The 17,820-nt window shown below is 39.5% G+C and overlaps 1 protein-coding gene across 2 annotated transcripts in view; it reads right to left on the bottom strand.

The window, feature by feature from the left end:
- Positions 1–1,459: 1,459 nt before the first annotated feature.
- The window catches only part of NRDE2 (NRDE-2, necessary for RNA interference, domain containing), a 35,101-nt gene continuing 18,740 nt past the window's right edge, over positions 1,460–17,820 (bottom strand). The window contains exons 7-14 of one of the 2 annotated variants that reach the window (XM_065063684.1): positions 16,796–16,929; positions 14,627–14,747; positions 13,664–13,839; positions 12,580–12,966; positions 10,649–11,577; positions 8,288–8,426; positions 2,884–2,955; positions 1,460–2,224 (exon numbers count right to left, since the gene is read on the bottom strand). In XM_065063684.1, coding sequence (XP_064919756.1) covers positions 2,099–2,224; positions 2,884–2,955; positions 8,288–8,426; positions 10,649–11,577; positions 12,580–12,966; positions 13,664–13,839; positions 14,627–14,747; positions 16,796–16,929 — 2,084 coding nt within the window. In that variant the 3' untranslated portion in view covers positions 1,460–2,098. Of the gene's footprint in view, positions 2,225–2,883; positions 2,956–8,287; positions 8,427–10,648; positions 11,578–12,579; positions 12,967–13,663; positions 13,840–14,626; positions 14,748–16,795; positions 16,930–17,820 lie in introns of those variants that run through there. The other variant, XR_010472817.1, reaches the window with a different exon arrangement.

Raw genomic sequence — 17,820 nt, 5'->3', positions numbered from 1 at the left:
AATAAACCAAGGAGTGCGTTCTGGTACAATGCTGCAACAGTAACTGAAGAAGAAACCTATTTGGAAATTAAATTCCTACCTTATGCAACAGAATTTAACTTCTGCCACTCACTCCATCATTTCTGAACCTGAGTGAGTAATAAAGATTGGGAGAAAATCAACAGCAAGTATATTCCCCATAAGGGCAGAAAAAGCTCCTGGGGTCTGACTGAAAAGGCAGCACTTAGTCCAGGAGCTCCAGTGAGCGGAGCAGCCTCTGGCCACCCCAAGTGAAGGCAGCAGCACGAACCCAGCATGGGGAGTAGCACCCAGGGGAGGGGACGCATGGAAGAGACAAGTGACCGAAAAAGGAGTCACCACCACCATCACTGGAGGTTTCCAAGATGTAACTGGAGAGGGTGCTGGAAAAATCTCACCTAGGCTCCCTGTCCCAAAAAAGATTGGACCAGATGATCTTTCGAGGCCCCTCCCAACCTGGGCTGCTCTGTGATTCTATGAAACACAATCAGGAGCACAATCAAGCTTCCCCCCACCATGCCCCTTCCAGGTCTTCAAGGGAAATGGCATTTTGCTTTGATGGGAGAGCAAAATCAAACACAATTTGTGATGCTGCTGTTCAGTGCACACAGTAACTTCTACCTCCAATTCAGGAGCTCTGTCATTTTGGAAAGAAGAATGGATTTTTAAAATAAAATAGATATTTTTTTACCAAGATTAATCAACTCCTTTTATACCATCACTTGCACCACTGTGAAATGGCAAGGCTTTTAGAAAGTGCTGTAATACCATTTAAAATTCTGCATATTCGCTGTAAGATTAAAATAATTTTAGAAAGGAATAAACAAAGCGCAGCCTAAATTAAAATATAATAAATCTTGCATTGTGCTGCTACAGGCACAACTGAGCCAGCGATTGTATGGCTTTGTCCAGCCACAGTTTTCTGTGTAATCAGATCTCACCAGCTGGATGATCCCGATTGTTTTAGTGTTGTGACAGTTTTCAGTTTTCTCCTGGAAAACCTCTGAAAGAGTTTTGGATATTCAGGAGCGGCAGGTACCCTCTTCCCTACAAAGACTCAGTTTCTGAGTACCTGGGTCTCAAGAGTAGGGATGCTGAACAGTCTTTCATGTATTTCAGCATATTCTGTTTTATAAAATAAATACATATATTTAAATTGTTACTGTATTGCACATTACTTCTCTAGGATCTTGCCTACAGACTCTTGGAACAGAAGCTACTAATTAAAGTCATGTTTTGACTACTCTGCCTTCTTTGGTGAGGATTAAATACAGAACAGACCTCTGCTTCTCCTATGATGATTGCCTGTATTTGGGTCAGAAGAGAGTCATCAATCACAAACTTGTTTAAAAATGAGCTGCTTAGAAGTGCACTATGAATATAATTTCATTTTTAATACACTCACAGTACTACTAAATCAAGAAATAAAAATCCAAGTTCCTTTTGAATTTTCAAATATTCAGGTATATTTTTCAGAAATACTCATATTAAAATGGTCATCTGTCAAAACATACAAATACAAGTCCAAAATAGGTGTCTGCTCAAGCAAAGATTCAGCTTTTACTAACAGTTTATGTACAGATGTAATGCCTGTTTGAGTTGGTAGTTATATATACACACGCAGGCATACCAAGCTGAAGGAAATTACTGAGGTCTGCCAACTGGGGAACAGCGAAGCATCCATCTGGCAGATGTTTATTTCCTGTGCTGCTCACCAAACCATAGTTGGCATGTCCTGAATGTCTACTGAACTCCAGGGAATGGAATTTCAAACAATAGAATAAGAAATGTGGGCAACATTCAACAAGAGGATATTTATAAGAGGGTATCCTTCTGTGGGAGACAGCAATACTTCAGGGAAATTGATGCATTTTTGTGGGCAAAATGCAGTACTTGATTCCAGAATACTTGCAGCAGCTAGCAGAAGTCCATTTTCATAGCAATTTATACAAAAGCTTAAAAAAAAAAAAGAAAGTATATAGTACCCAAGTCCCAACAGTGTTCCCGTTTGAAAAGAGACAGGTCTAACTTAGTTTTGGAACTTGCTTCTGTGCATGCTCCGCTCAGCTACAGTCTTCTTTTAAACCTCTAACAGCAGATCCAGCTCTTCCATCGGTACCCGCACTCTCAGTTCTTTTTCAGTCATTAGATCAAGCGTCTCCTGCAGCTGATCAGGGAAGTACTCTACTGCGTCCAAATACAGCACCTAGAAAGACAAGGAGAACGTTTTCTCTGCCATCTTTCTACCCTAGCAAGAAGCACAGTATAAAGAAGTATGTAGATATGCAAACAACTCTGCAGCAAGAGGAAATATCATACACTTTTAAAAATAACACAAACAGAATTAGTACTTCTACAGTGACAGAAATGTAGATGTTTAATCAAAGTCTTTTCCAATTCTTATTAAATAATTTTATTCAAAGAGATGAAACATAGGTCAGGAGGTGCTGGGGCATTTGCAGCATATACAGACGTTACCTGAAGAGATGCAGGTGTTCCTGAATAATTTGTTATACTATTAACTAAATACATTTTTACTTGCCTATATATTTCTGCTACTACCATGCTCATGATAAAGCATGGTCTGAAAGACACGATCACTTCTAGACCACAGAGGGGAATTTATTGTCTCCTGGCCTCATGCAATGCAATACCTTTCTGTTCTGCAATGCAGACAGCACTGACCACTACTTCTGTTTCCATTTCAGATGCACCTCTCATTTGCAGAAAATCTTACAGCACTTCTCCTTCAGAAATCTCTCATTTGCATATAACTCATTAGAACTACTAAATTCTAACTTTTTTTAACACAGAACTTCAAAAATTAGAGTATGATGACAACTTGATATTTTTTTCCATGCTTACCTTTGCCCAAGGACAGTTTTGAAGGGCTTTATAAAACAATCCTTTACTTTTTTCTTTGTTTCCTACTGAAGCCTGTGAGAGAAAAAACATGCAATAATAGCTGAAATAATGAAACAATTATCTCTGAGACAAAGAAATTACTGCTGAAAAGCTCAGTGTACCTCTGCTGAAGAATCCCTATTACTATACATTACGGTAGCTATGCAATTTGACAGGTTACACTCTTCAATGTAACACAAGGAGTTTCAGGGCTTTACCTGTAAGACAAATAACAGAACCAAGACAAGCAGAAAGATCTTCTGCTGAGTGTTTTCACTGAAGTCAGTGCCTTAGCCTATATTTGACAATAACACTCCAATGGGCAAGAGTGCAAGCTGTTAACCAAAATGTATGCTTACACTACACAAGAGCACCTTTGGTACAGCGAAGGTGAAAATACATTATTGTTGTGCACTGAAGGGATCATGCACATTCATTTTCTTACTCAGCAGAAGCTTGTTAAGGTTGAATCCCCTTACATACAAAAATGGATATGTCAAATTAGCATCTCTCTGGACGAGTTAAAACTTCCTCCTCAGATTATTCCTCAGACCTGTTCAGCTACGTGATATAAGTAGAGAGCACACAGCATCATGAAGTTTAAATAAGAAGGGAAGCAGAGTCCAGAGCACTGAACAGTCTCCTTAGCTACAGTCATCCCAGTTGCACGTAGAAATAATTTCTTGCGAAGAAATCTTTTGAATTGGGCTACTTTCAAAAACATTTAACAAAAGGGGGTTTTATGACAAATCAAAAAGAAAAAAAAAGGCAGTAGTTCCAAAATAATGAAAACACATTAAATGTTTCGAGATCTTTGAAGAAGAGATCTTCAATCATGAGTTTACACTTTCTCTTGTTCTTCATTACTGCTGCTAAAAATCAGCAGGTTCCCTTGTCTGTTCTTAAAATCTAGAAACTCTTTTTCATATTGTTGCACTGGGTGTAGAAACTTGTGCTGTTCTGGTGTCACGATCTCTCTTAACTGAGGAGCAACGCATTTCACCTATTGGAAGCCCTGCCACCAGAGCTGTGCACCAGGATGCACATGCACCTTTTGCAGCTCTGCCAAGAGCTTTCAGTGGCATACTGTCTCAAAGTTTATCATAGAATCGCAAAGGTTGGAAGTGACCTCTGGAGACCATCTGCTCCACCCACCCCTGCTCAAAGCTGGGTCAGCAAAAGCAGGCTGCTCAGAAGGATGTCCAGTTCGGTTTTGAGTATCTCCACAGATGCAAACTGCATAATCTCTAGGCAACATGTTCCAGTGTTTCATTGCCCTTACAGTAAAGAAACCTTTTTATGTTTAGATGAAATTTTCTATATTTCAATTTGTAGCTATTGCCTTTTGTCCTGTTACTAAGCATCACTGAGAAGAGTCTGGCTCTGTCTTCTTTACACTCTCATATCAGTATTTATGTACTGAGGATGAACAACCACAAGTCTCACAGCTTCTTCCCTGCACAACACATGCTCCAGGTCCCTTATTCATCTTCACGGCTTTTGGCTATTCAAAGGGACCTTGACAAGCCAATGGCAGAATTTGGTGCCATCAGCCACTTCACGTGATTTTGTATCAACCGCAAACTTGCTCACAGCACACTCTGTCATCATCCAGATCATTAATGAAGATGTTAAAGGGCGCTGGTCCCAATACCAGGCTCCAGTGGCTGGCCTGCAGCAGGAGCTTGTGCTGCTGGTGACAATGCTTTGAGCCTGGTGGTTCCACCAGATTTCAGACCACCTCACCACCTACTCCCCTAATCCATACCCCATCTGACTGTCCAGGAGGACATTAAGGGAGGCAGGGGAAAAGCCTTGCTGTAGCTGAGACAAACAACATCCACTGCTGTTCCCTCATCCACTGAGACAGTCATCTCATCACAGCAGGCTAGCAGTCTGGTCAAGCATGATTTCATGAAAAAAATAAACAGGAATTAAAGGTAAATAGTTTGTTTCAAAATCTATACAAAAGCTTTGCGTTTTTAAGCAGCTAAAAGCTTTTGCCCAAAATACTGAAGACTGAATATCTAGATGCAACCAAAGAGAAAAAAGAGAGATCTACAAAACTTAGGGTAATACTGGACAATCACAACTACTTCTAAGACTACATCTGAAAATGTTGACGTTTCTAATTGATTTTGCTTCTCTGAACAATGTTATCCAGGGCTATTACTGTAAAAGTAGTATTTTCCTCCACCTTATTAGCATCTAATAAGTATTCCTTCTTGTTCTTGTGAAAAAGAAAACTTCAGTGAATGAGTCATTAGTGATGAAATACACACTGTGTGATATGACTTAAGCATTTGTGCATACTGGAGACTCATCAGTAGTTTGTAAAGAATAATAGTAATTCAATTGTACATTCCTATACAAAGTTGTCTAAAATATTTACAAGCATGTTTTTATGTAGAAATGGTCACAGCAACAGTCCCACACAAGAGATCCTCTCCAACACAAAATAAGAGTCTCTCCTTCCCCTGCCTCCTCCATATTTCACAGCCTGGTAACTGCTGATCCTCTGTGCCAACTTATTACACCAAAATACATGAACAGAGGAGTAATATTGTGGAATTAAATTCCTCCTACATGAGTCCCAAGCATTTGGTTTGTGCTTTCATCTTCCATAGTATCTTTGGAGAAGCAAGAAAAGAACCTAGATGACAAAACTGCCTAAGTGAAGTTGATTTTATTTATGTACTTCCATGGCGAACTACGAAAGAAATGAACATTATTGCTTTTTTATGTTATTCTGTAATGGCAGTTAGCAGAACCTTTATATGCAGCTTTTAAGATTCAAAAAGATTGTGAAAATTCAAAACAAGTTATAAAAGCTATAGCTATGTTTTCCCTACCATGCATTTTATTTGTATGTGGATGGTGCCTTGCTTGACCCAATGTCAATTGAAAAAATCTTTGTCTGAGAAGGTTTTTATAATATGGAGAAAATAGAAAGAAGAAAAATATTTGAGGGGCCCATGTAAGTGTTTTCACTATATTCTTTATCCCACCATAAATAAAAAATATACTGAAGACCAGTTGAAATTGAACCTGGCAAGAGAAGTCAAAAACAACAAAAAGGGCGTCTGTGAGTGCATACATAACAAAACCAAGGGTGGGGATAATGTGCGCCCACTGCTGAGTGAGACAGCAGACCTGGTTACACAGGACATGGAAAAGGCTGAGGTGTGAAAGGCCACCTTTGCCTCGGTCTTTGATAGCAAGACTGGCCTTCAGGAACCCCAAGTCCCAGAGACTGGGGGGAACACGTGGAGCAAGGAAGATGTACCCTTAGTGGCAGAGGATCAGGTCAGGGAACTCTTAAAAAGGACGTGTAAGTCCATGGGCCCTGGTGGAATGCCCCCACAGATGCTGAAGGAGCTGGCAGATGTCACTCTGAGGCCGCTCTTGTTAATCTTGGATTGATCACAGCAACTGAGAGAAGTGTTCGAAGACTGAAGAAAGTCAAATGTCACTCCTGTTATTAAGAAGGGCAAGAAGCAGGACCCAGGAAACTACAGGCCAATCAGCCTCATCATGATCCCTGGGAAGATGAAAGAGCAGCTCATCCTGGAAACCATTTCCAGGCACATGAACGAAAAGAAAATCATCAGGAGTAGTGAGCATGAATTGGCTAAAAGTCATGCTTGACCAACCTAACACACTGCTATGAAGAAATGACTGGCCTGGTAGATGAGGTGAGAGCAGTGGACATTGTCTGCCTGGACTTCAGTAAGGCCTTTGACAGTCTCCCACAGGTTCCTCATAGATATGCAGCTGATGTAGGAACTGGATGAGGAGACAGTGAGTTGGACTGAAAACTGGGTCCACAGCTGTGCCCAGAGGGTGGTGATCCGTGGAACCAAGTTTAGTTGGAGGCCAGTAACTAGCAGTGTATCTCTGGGGTCAATATTGGGTCCAATCTCATTTAACATCTTCATTAATGATCTCACTGATCTGGCAGAGTATACGCTCAGCAAGATTGCAGATGACACAAAACTGAGTAGAGTGGCTGATACACCCGAGGGTTTTGCTGCCATTCAGAGGGGCCACAACAGGCTGGAGAAATGAACTGACAGGAACATCATCAAGTTCAATACAGAAAATGCAAAGTCCTGCACCTGGTGAGGAACAACCCCATGCACCAATGTATGCTGGAGGCCACTCAGCTGGAAAGCAGCTTGGCAGAGAAGGAGCTGGGGGTCCTACTAGACACCAAGTTGAAAAGGAGCCAGCAACATGCTCTTGCTGCAAAGTGCTGATGGTATCCTGGGATGCATTAGGCAAAGCACTGCCAGCAGGTTGAGGGGGAGGATCCTTCCCCTCTATTCAGCACTGGTGAGGCCAGTTCTGGGCTTCCTAGTAAAAGACAGACATGGACATACTGGATGGAGTCCAACGAAGGGCCACTAAGATGACTAAGGGACATGGGCATCTCTCCTGTGATGAGAGGCTGAGAGAGTGGGGACTGTTTAGCCTGGAGAAGGAGGGAAAGGCGGATCTTACCAACGTATATAAATACCTAAAGGAAGGATGTAAAGAAGTGAGAGCCAGTCTCTTTCCAGAGCTGCCCAGTGGCAGGGCCAGAGGCAATGGGCACAAACTGAAACACTGGAGGCTCTGTCTGAAGATCAGGAAACACTTCTTTACTGTGAGGGTTACTGACCACTGGCATGGGTTGTCCAGAGAAGTATGGAGGCTCCATCCTTGGAGATAGTCAAAAGCTATCTAGATGTTGCCATGGACAACTGGCTCTAGGTGGCCCTGCTTGAACAGTGAAGTTGGACAAGATGATCTCTTGTGGTCCCTTCCAACCTCAACCATTCTGTAATTCTGTTAAGTTACACAAAATAAGCATCTAGATTTGAGTGAAATATCAAAAGTCCTTATAATTTCCTTACAGAACCCTAAAGTAGGTCTCAAATATAAATACAGGTTGTCTTTGCTGATTTTACTTGCATAAAAATAATAAAATCACTACAATTTTATTCCGCTTTTCTTAAATTTTGTGCCCCTGCCCACTTACCTTTACACTGTAAGACTGGGTAGAATCCATTTATTGACATCTTATGACATATTTTTTATCTATTTAATTTAGCAGACACAATAACTTGCCTGAACTTATATTAAAACTATATTGTCAGAAACTATTACTCCTTATAAGCCACATGAAATACATTTTCCATAATATTCCCACCAATAAGGAGCATTACAAGTCAAATATAACACCTTACAAATTGTATAGATATGGTAGCATGCAGTATTCCTTTTTTTTTTTTTTTCTTTTTTATACAGTATTGTGGCTGAGTTCATGAGAAATTCCAAATATGGTAAAAAAAAAAAATTAGAACTGACACTCTCTTCTTACCAGAAAGTTCAAATACATTCTCCACAGCAGCGGACAATGGGTACCATTTTCACTCTGAACTGCATGTTCAAACAGAGCTATAATCCGATTTGTTAACCCAGTTTCAGGAATAGTGGAATGTATTTCACCAGCACCTGCCCTGAAACAGAGGACAAAGGAAATGACAAAGCCTTAAATCCAAGCAGGAGGACCACATCCATGTAAGAGAGGGTACAGGTCAATGTGCTGTCTTTGTTCACATAGCAATGTATATAGACAGGTTTTTTCAGTTCATACTACAAGTTCTGAAAGTTACAAACCAGATTTTTAGCACTTGCTACTCTAATCAAATATAAAAATCAGTTAATATTTCTGTGAAAATTCTTTTAGCATGTTGAAAAATTAACCCTGTCCAACTGGGCGAGATCATTTCTCTTTGAGTACTATAACCCACTATCACATCATCTTAAAACACTTATCTTAGCCTTCATTCAAGATAATGTATCATTCAAAGCTTGGCATAATAGCTCAAACCAAATTATAGTCTTGGTCAGCAAGCCTTCCCATGGTGCTCAGGCAAGCCTGTTCAAATTTACTCCTGGCACTTTTCTAAGACCATACACTGGTCTTGGATCAAGGCCTTGATTACAGCTCTGGATCTTAACCTTGATTACAATACTTTTCCTTTTCGCCCAGAGATTCAAATCCCCTAAGTCCCAGGCATTAACACAAAAGCAGGTACGAGTTTTTCACTGAAGTGCCTATTTTTATCTACAGCTGATACAGACTGGATTAGTTTTGACACTTGAGCTTGAAGAACAGCCCGGAGCACTTATGGCAGCATCAATTCTGCCTGTGTGCATCCTCTTCGCCTGCCAGATTGTTCCACTCACCCTTAACACTTGCTCCTAACTTGCCCCTTCTTTCAAGCGTCTTTGAGGTGATGTTTCCTCTCATCTTAACCTTTGCCATGAGGAAAAATGATGTAATTTATGCTGTATGGAGTCAGACATTTGAAGCATTATACCTCACACTGGCTTCTATAAGCTACTGTTTTACCCTTCATGTTCATTTCTTTAAATGAATTCCATGCATTTAAACAAGCAGAAATACAAAACAATAGGAAATAGTCACACACAGTACAGACATTTTCTTAGTTAGTCACAACATCATAAAAACATAAGTTTTATACTTGACTGATAGGCCATCTATCTCTCTGTTGGAGGAGTTCAGCTCTGCTCTTGCAACATCCAACTTGTCCCTACAAAAAATATAACCTATAGGAAAGGCTATGCTAGCAGAGAACAATATGGAAAGGAGCTAAATGTGACAGAGGAAACAATCACTCTGGAATTTTAACATAATTTTCCAGTAACAGTAATGAAAATCTACCATAGTGTCAGTCTGTAATTAACAGTAAATCAAATTACAATCCTTCTTTACATTTGGTGGCTGTGGAATTCTTATTAGAGTTTAGGATGACACACACTGACAGCACAGGAATGTCACTCTCATGTATGCATGCCTGTTGCCAGACAGTGGCAATCAAAGCAGTGGGTACACCGTCACTTCAAAGTATACTGATAATTTCATCAAGTGTGACTATTGTAAGCTGGCAGCTATGTAAAGCTTTCAGATATTTTCCTAGAAATCTCTGTTGCTATGTGCAGGCACAAAGAACCAAGCTGCCAATGTTATCAGAGATGTTTAGGCAGCAGTGGATTGGTAGCTCCAAGCAATGTCAGACAACAGTTACAGACTAAACTTTAAGAAGAACATACACCTCTGTTTCCCCACATCTCCTATCCATTCCTCCCTTCCCAGGAGCAAAAAAATTTCAGCCCAGACTGCAGATTCAGGAAATTTCCAGCCTCTTCTACCTAGCAACAGCCCCACATGAAAACTAAACTCTCGAGTACTCACTATGGAAACTGCCACAACTGTGTTCTGTGATCCAGGAGTAAAGTAGGGCAGCAAGCTTAGTCAGAAACTGCAGTGTAGCTCTGTATTATGCGCCTTATTGCTGTAGTACTAAAATGCAGCAGTTTCTAAGCTCACAATGTCTACCTTCGCCATCTAAGCAGCCTCTTAGTTATTTAAAAATAACTTAAAGAAATGTGTACCATCCGATGTCAGCAGCAAGTAATCAAATACAACACAACACATGATCTGATCCAGTAGAAAGGATATGAAACTATCATCCAGGTCTTTAATTCTATTCAGGATTCTGCCACTGACTCACTGTTCAGTCCTGAACAAATAACCTTCCCTAGCTAAAGCTTCTTCATCTGCAAAATGAGAACTACAATAGATTTTCTCTCCTCTGTTAAGTGATTAGAGAGATCCAAAAAAGCATAATCATAAGGAGCTGCAAAATATTACCTCTGGACATTCTCAATGAGTCTTTTTCTCATCTGCTCTGCTTGGATTGCAAACAGCCATGGCTCTAAAGAATCAGTAGACCTTGTGACACCATCAAAAAATCTTCGTGCTTTGCTAGCACTGTGAGACTTTCTTTGGATGTGGATATATGACCTCCAAAGAGACTGGTTGCTAGGATACCGTTTCAGAGCCTCCGTTAGTGCCTCTCGCAAAGGATTCAAAGGATAAACGCTAATTTTCATGTGGAATCTGAGTAAATTTGTATGCAGCAGTGTGACAGCTTCCAGAGCAGTGGGAAAATTTTGAATGCCAAAATTCTCTCCAGTATTTTCACATTTCTGTGGACCAAGAGCTTCAAGTTTTTCTGAAGTCTGTGCATATATTAATACTGCAGCATCAATCCCAACAGTCAAATACTGTAACAGTGCGTAACAACCAACCAAGTTAACCAGCTGATTAGTATCACTGACCCGATCCTGATCAGAAACCGGTGTTTTACCTAAATAATCTTGCAGTGCATGCTCATATGTTTTACGAGCTTTCAAGACATTCACAGGTAACACTTGTCCACTATAGGGTACATATGGTCCACTTTCAGCCAATTTGGTCAACACATGAACAGCACGTGACCTAACAGCTCCTTCTAGACTTTCTAGTAGTTCCACTTCCAGCTGAGCATAAAGCAGACCGAGGCCGCAGAGCTGGGAACTCTTCAACCCTCCTGTCCCTGCTGTGCAAAGAGCCGTGTCAAGCACCTTCCTGGCGTCATCAGTGTTACCAAGCAGCCACTCTAAGTAGGCGTATAGTTTCCAGAGAGAAAGGTCATTTCGGTTGTCTGGTGCTTTAAGGAGATTCTTGGCCAATTTTTTACTCTTCCTCCCTTGTATTTTCAGCTTCTTCTTTTTTTTTGTTTGGAGACACTGAATGACCTGCAGGGGAGAATAAACAGAACACATTTTGAGATAGGTGGGAGAAGAAAGAAAAAACACACCTCACAGCATTTTCATTATTGTATTTGTTTTCATCCGGTTCCATATTTCATCACCAGCCAGATGTTGCTACCGAGTACTGTAAGTTGTCACAACAGCCTGTTATAAGCTCCCTCCAACACAGACAAATTACAGTCTTATCATTCTTAGTCCTGCTATTGCCATTAAGCAATATCAAATTTCACTCTTTTAAAAGGCCAACTGTTCAAATAAAGAGCTGCCACCCTGCAATGTTTGAGAAAAGGAAAACAAATGATCCTGCCTGGTCAGATGGAGTTTATGGCAAGCACAATTAAACCTCCAAGTAGCTTTTCAGAGTGGAGAATGTGCTGACAGACTGGATGGGAAGATTACAGAAGATCTTGTCAGGTAATGTTTGCGTAAGAGATAGAGAACTTCTCCATGAGGTAACACAATATGAAACTTCCTGGGAAGACAACCTGGACTTGCATCCTTCTGTGGGCATCTATTAGAGCAGTTCTACTTCAATAAATCCATATTCAAGTGATAAGGTAGTCTTTCCTTCAATAACACTACAAATGTAACTTATATAGGAAGCAGTACATTTCTTGATAAGGTGTTCTTATCATGGTATTGGGGATTATGCACTTTATAGAATAATTTCATAAAAGTATTTGGCTGACTGCCTTGTAAAAAAATGCTTGCATCCATTTCTGTCTACCATACAAGTATCATATAACAACATTTATCCAAGACTGCAAAAAGTATTTTGTTACATGTTTACCACTATGTAACATACTGAAGAAAAGGGTTTGGTTTTGTTGTTGTTGTTTTTATCCCCAGATCAATCTTAACCTGCATTTTCTGATTTGAATACTTAGTCCTACAAGACTTAATTTTCATCAATATTTATATTAATTCAATATAAACATTAGTACACAAGAAAGCCACAAAAGTGATCATAAGCAGATTCCTCATTACCTTCGATATTTCATACTGTAACCAACAAATGGACAGGTTGCACTTTTCCTTTCCTGTAAACAGCAGGGATAGAACATGGAAAACATTGTGTATGAACTCCTCTCCTTCTTTACAGTGGCCTATGTGATGTCTCCCTCGTAGCATCGTGTCCATATGACCAATACTGTTGAATCCAGAAAGTGGAAAATCAACAAAAGTCAGTGGCTTTTCATCAGAAAGCACACTGTCAAAAATGTTATTTTCATCCATGGCAATATAGAGGTTGGAAGGAAAGAGTTTACTTGTGCATGGAACTCCCAGGAATTGCAAAAATGAGTACAGTAGCTGACGCTGAAGATCTGGATTAGAAAGACGAATTAAAGATGGTCCAAGATCATCAAATAATACCTAAAAAAATTCCAAATTACAACAAACTCCATTACTTTATGCAATCAAATAAAATTAACAAACCTGTAATTAATGTAATTAAAGAACATTTTTCAAGTCAATAAAGAGTTGTTATTACTATTAAATGGTAACAGAATGTCATTCAAATTAAAAAAAAGATAAGTTAAGTAATGTGTTCTTCCAGTCAGACTGTAAATTTGCTACCAAGAGTATTTGCCCTTGAGCGTCAAAGATGTCCACAGGAAACTTACACAATGAAGGTCTGAAAGATATTATTATTTAGGCCACTTAACATATTTTTATTTGAAAAATCTATGTCTGACTTGACCTATCTCCCAAGAAGAAAAAACATCCAACTATCTGACTTGAAAGCAACAAAACCTTTTTTAATTTAATATATATACATCACCTTAAACACAGATTTCTGTGACATTTCTGCATACAGATGAGAGAAATCACAGAACAGCAAAGACAGACTATTTGCCTGCCAGCCCTTTCCAAAGTTTACCACAAGCTTCCCACGGATTTCAGCAGTCTCAGCCCAAAATCTCAGGTAAAATTTGAACTCCAAACAAAGAAAATAATTTTTTCCAAACCAAGAAAAGGATTACTCCTCTAAGATATCCACTGGCAATGCTTTCAAATGAAAGAATAATTCATCTTATCATCTCCCCTTGTTTTATTATATCACAGTGACCTGTCTTTCTGGATCTTCACAATCTTCTTCGGTTTCCTTTTTGGTTTTGTCTGGCCTCCAAGGTAACCAATGCCTTGCTTCACGAGAATATTCAATATCCAGCCAAATGTGCCACTTGGGGAGAGTTTTATCCTTTATTTCTTGATCCTCATCTATCTCTTCATCATCATCATCATCTAAAACCAAATCATGACACACACACAAAATTACTAAAAAAAACACCACACCAAATATGAAGACCAGACTTGATATACAATTTAACTACTTTCAAAATGTAAATAAATACAGTGTTAATAAAACAGACCAAAGACAGAGCTGAAAAACTCCACATCACAGTTCTGGGTTTTAACATCAACTCTGTAGGAGCAGGAGGTTTCCAAACTTTTTTGAACCAGTGAATCACTGTCAGCACTCAAACTTCCTCATAGAGGAGAAAACAAAACACTGACAGGCTGTGGACAATTTTTATCAACAGCAGTTTGCAAATAACAGCCAAGAATCAGTCATCTTTTAGGGCAACTTAGGTTCTTCACCTCATACCTGGAAATACAATCTCAAATGCACTCTATGAATACTCGTGTACATAAAACACTTTGAGAAAGCTTCTGTAAGTAAAAAGTAGTAATACACATCGCAAACCAAGCTTGACAATGTTGCTTTTAGATACCTGGTATTTTCATCATTTTAATTAATGTGCAATTGAAATAACCAATGTAGTCGAACACACACAAAAGGAAGGGATTAACCACATCCCACTTCTATGATGATCTCTACAGATTGCTAGATGCAATTACTGCATTGTGTGCTTTTCTACCTGAAGTGTGATTTAGTTTATCCTAATCTTGGTAAATATTTTTTAAAACTTGTATGCAAAAACATGAGAACAAACAACTTGTATCGTTCTAATCAAAATGTTCAGAAGAACATACAGGCATACAGCTACATGTATTGACACAGGCCTACCAGGCTTAACAGCAATCCAGCCACCCTTTTCTTGTTGGTGCATCCACGCTTTCCAGCCTCTTGCTCCTTTCTCTCCAATTCGTGGTTCTCCACTATCCCAAAAGGGTTCAAAGAATTCAACCTGTTGTTTTGGGCAGGGGGAACCAAAACAAAACACAGAGAAAAAAAATTTTGCTGTTGTGCAGACACTGCCTGTGTCGACTTAGATTTTCCAGACCCTACAATCACTTATCTGGGTGCAGCTTCTGTATCTGAAGACTTTAACAGATGCTGCTTAAGAATGAGCAGGAATAACTGAGTGCTTCAGCTATGCCTGTGGCACAGCAGAACTGTCATCACCTCTTCCCATGAACATAAAGATTGTTTTTAAAAGATATTAGGCTTTTAAGAAAGAAAAAATACTTTTGTGCCAAATGTCCTATACAGATCCTTCAAGGAAAAGGATTCAAATGCACCCAGAAACCAAATCTACCCTCCTATCCACCTTTGACAAGACTCTGAAGAACTTGGCTAATCCTAGAATCATAGAATGTCATGAGTTGGAAGGGGCCCACAGGATCATCAACTCCAACCCCTGTCCCTGCACATGACAACCCTCCCGGTTCACACCATGTGTCTGATGGTGTTGTCCAGTCTCTTCTCGAACACTGTCAGGCTTGGGGCCGTGACACCTCCCTGGGGAGCCTGTTCCAGGGCTCCACCACCCTGGATGACATTTGTGCTCCACCATGTCACAGAACGATATTTTAGACAATGATATACTTATGGTCAAACCAAATGTTACGGTTGGATGTATATGACCGGACTGAGGACAAGAGGAAAAAAGATCATTGAGGCCTTTCATCTCTCAGGTTTCAGGGTGGTCAACAACTTCAGGGCACGTCCCAGTGAATCAAAAGTCCAGGGTTCTAGTCCTGACTTTGTCACTGCGTGTATGAATTGGCCATCTTTAGATTCATCAACTCCTCCCTGCTTTGTGTATACTTAGCTCTAACAACCCTCTCTCTCCTATTATATGCTGATGCTGTGTAACAGCCTTGGCTTGGACATTGAAATGTGGCTGTTAGTACAAATACTAACAATAAAGTTTGCTCTAAGAAAAATCAAGCATCAACATATCAAAAAAAACAGGGCTTACAGCAACTGCAAAATCTAATTCTGCTCCTCATGGATTTATTCTTTGCTCCAAGTGAGAAAGTGAACTGTGAAAACAGTACGCAAACAAGTAATTCAAGATTGAGTCATAACACTTTTGTATGAGGGCAGAATGTGTGATCAGCTGTAAATCTGGCATTTTCCTGTTTTCAAGAACTGCACTTTCCAACATAAACACTGTCCTTTTAAACTGTGGTTCCTTTCCATCCTCCCTTCTTAAGAGTTTTTAAATAAAACAGGTAATCTTGAAGTTTTTCAAATGACTGGAAGTATAACTCCGGTTTTATCTGTGTAACTATACCAAATCTCCCATCCCACACGACAATTATGACTGAACTCTGAACTTTTGGCTTTTTAAGAGGACAACATGAATATTTAAACTAAAAGATATCTCCATTGGTGGGTAAAACCATAATCTACAGAGCAAAAAATGGAGTCTCAGTAATGGTTGCTGGGGAAGGTGAAGTAATTAAAGGAAATTAAATTTCTGTCCTCTATGGTAGCCCAGCTGCCTAACTGCTGGCCCATCAAAAAGAAAGCAGCTCCTGACAATCCAGTGGGATGATGCTACATTGGCAACAGCCCCCTCTAAATATTAACTTACTCATTATTATTGGGGTGCACACCCAACATTTTCCTGACCAAATGAAGAGAAAAACTGACACAGTACTTCAATAGAATAAGCTGAATGGAATCTCATGGGTCAAACAAAAGGTACTTTAAAGCATGAAGGTGCTCCTAATGTAGCCGTCAAAGAATTACTGAAAACAACAGATAACAGAGAACTTAAGAAATGTTTGCAATAACTGTCTAGAACAGAAAGAGATTATGAGTCCTATCCAAAGGACCCACAAGCATTTTTCCCATGCAAGCATCACCCTGAAGAACTGTGAAGTATTGTAAGTTGTGATTCAAAATATTTCCCCATGTCCTTAAAAATTCACGAACATTTTTCTGTGACAGCATTATCTGTAATGCACAAGGACATAAATGCATTTAAATGGAAATTTCTACCTGTCCCCTTGTTGGCAGATCTTTTACACTGTCAGGTTTAAAGAAGGTGAAGTCAATCAGAGCCTGAAACAAAGACACTGCTTTCTCAGAATGGCCAGCCTGTCTCAGGAAGTGGCACTGCTGAATAAATATAGCTGTAAAGTAAAGAAGATAAAATTTTAATATTTCAAATAAATTTTGTTGCAAAGTATTTAATTACAGCCCACAAATATGTAAAAGACATACATGAAGTGCTGTAGAGCATAATTGTTTTGGAACAGTATCAAAATCCAAAACATATGTCAAAATTGTTGTAGTTTAATTAACTTTAAGATCTCCCACTTTAAATGTGCCAGACAGGTGACTTTTTTATTCATGCCATGCATGCACTGTTCCTGTTGTGGAATAAAACTTACACAGAATGGTCTGAACTCAGTTTATCCAACATCTGTCAGAGTGGGCCATAACCCTCTTTGAAGATGCTGGGCATTATTACAATTCACACCGTGAGTGATTACAACAAAAACCCCTTTTGCCTCATTTTCGCATGAGATAGTTACATTGGTAATATATTGGTAGTATACAATTTCCATTCCAACTCTCATTCCCATTTACATAAGAACTCAGCTAAGAGAAATTTGGTCTTTTGACCAAAGTATTATTGCTTGAAATTAGAGTCCTATCCCTCGCTCTTCAACAAATTATTTCTGTAATCGTTGCCATATCTCCGCTACAGAGGGAGCCTCAAGTCCCAGCTCAAAAAGGGAAGGAAAGGCCCAGTTTTTCTATTAATATATTTGCAATAAGAGTCTGAAATGAAACAGCTGGAGAAATAGCAGGTATTATCAACACCTCTATTATTAGGCAGTTCAAGGACATCTCAGAGATATTCCATCACTCCAAATTACACTCAAGTCTTAACAAACCAGTGGCTGTTCAAAAACCAAATTGTTTTAAATCATAATCTTAATTCACTTTCAAAGAGAACCAAACCCCATAAATCAAGACTTAAATAATTCATTGGTAGTTCTAGAAACAGTTCTTCA

This window comes from Columba livia, chromosome 5, assembly GCF_036013475.1.
Source record: "Columba livia isolate bColLiv1 breed racing homer chromosome 5, bColLiv1.pat.W.v2, whole genome shotgun sequence".
In the NCBI taxonomy this organism is placed as follows: domain Eukaryota; kingdom Metazoa; phylum Chordata; class Aves; order Columbiformes; family Columbidae; genus Columba; species Columba livia.
Note: the sequence above shows the minus strand (reverse complement) of the source record. Positions and strands in the feature narration are given on the sequence as shown.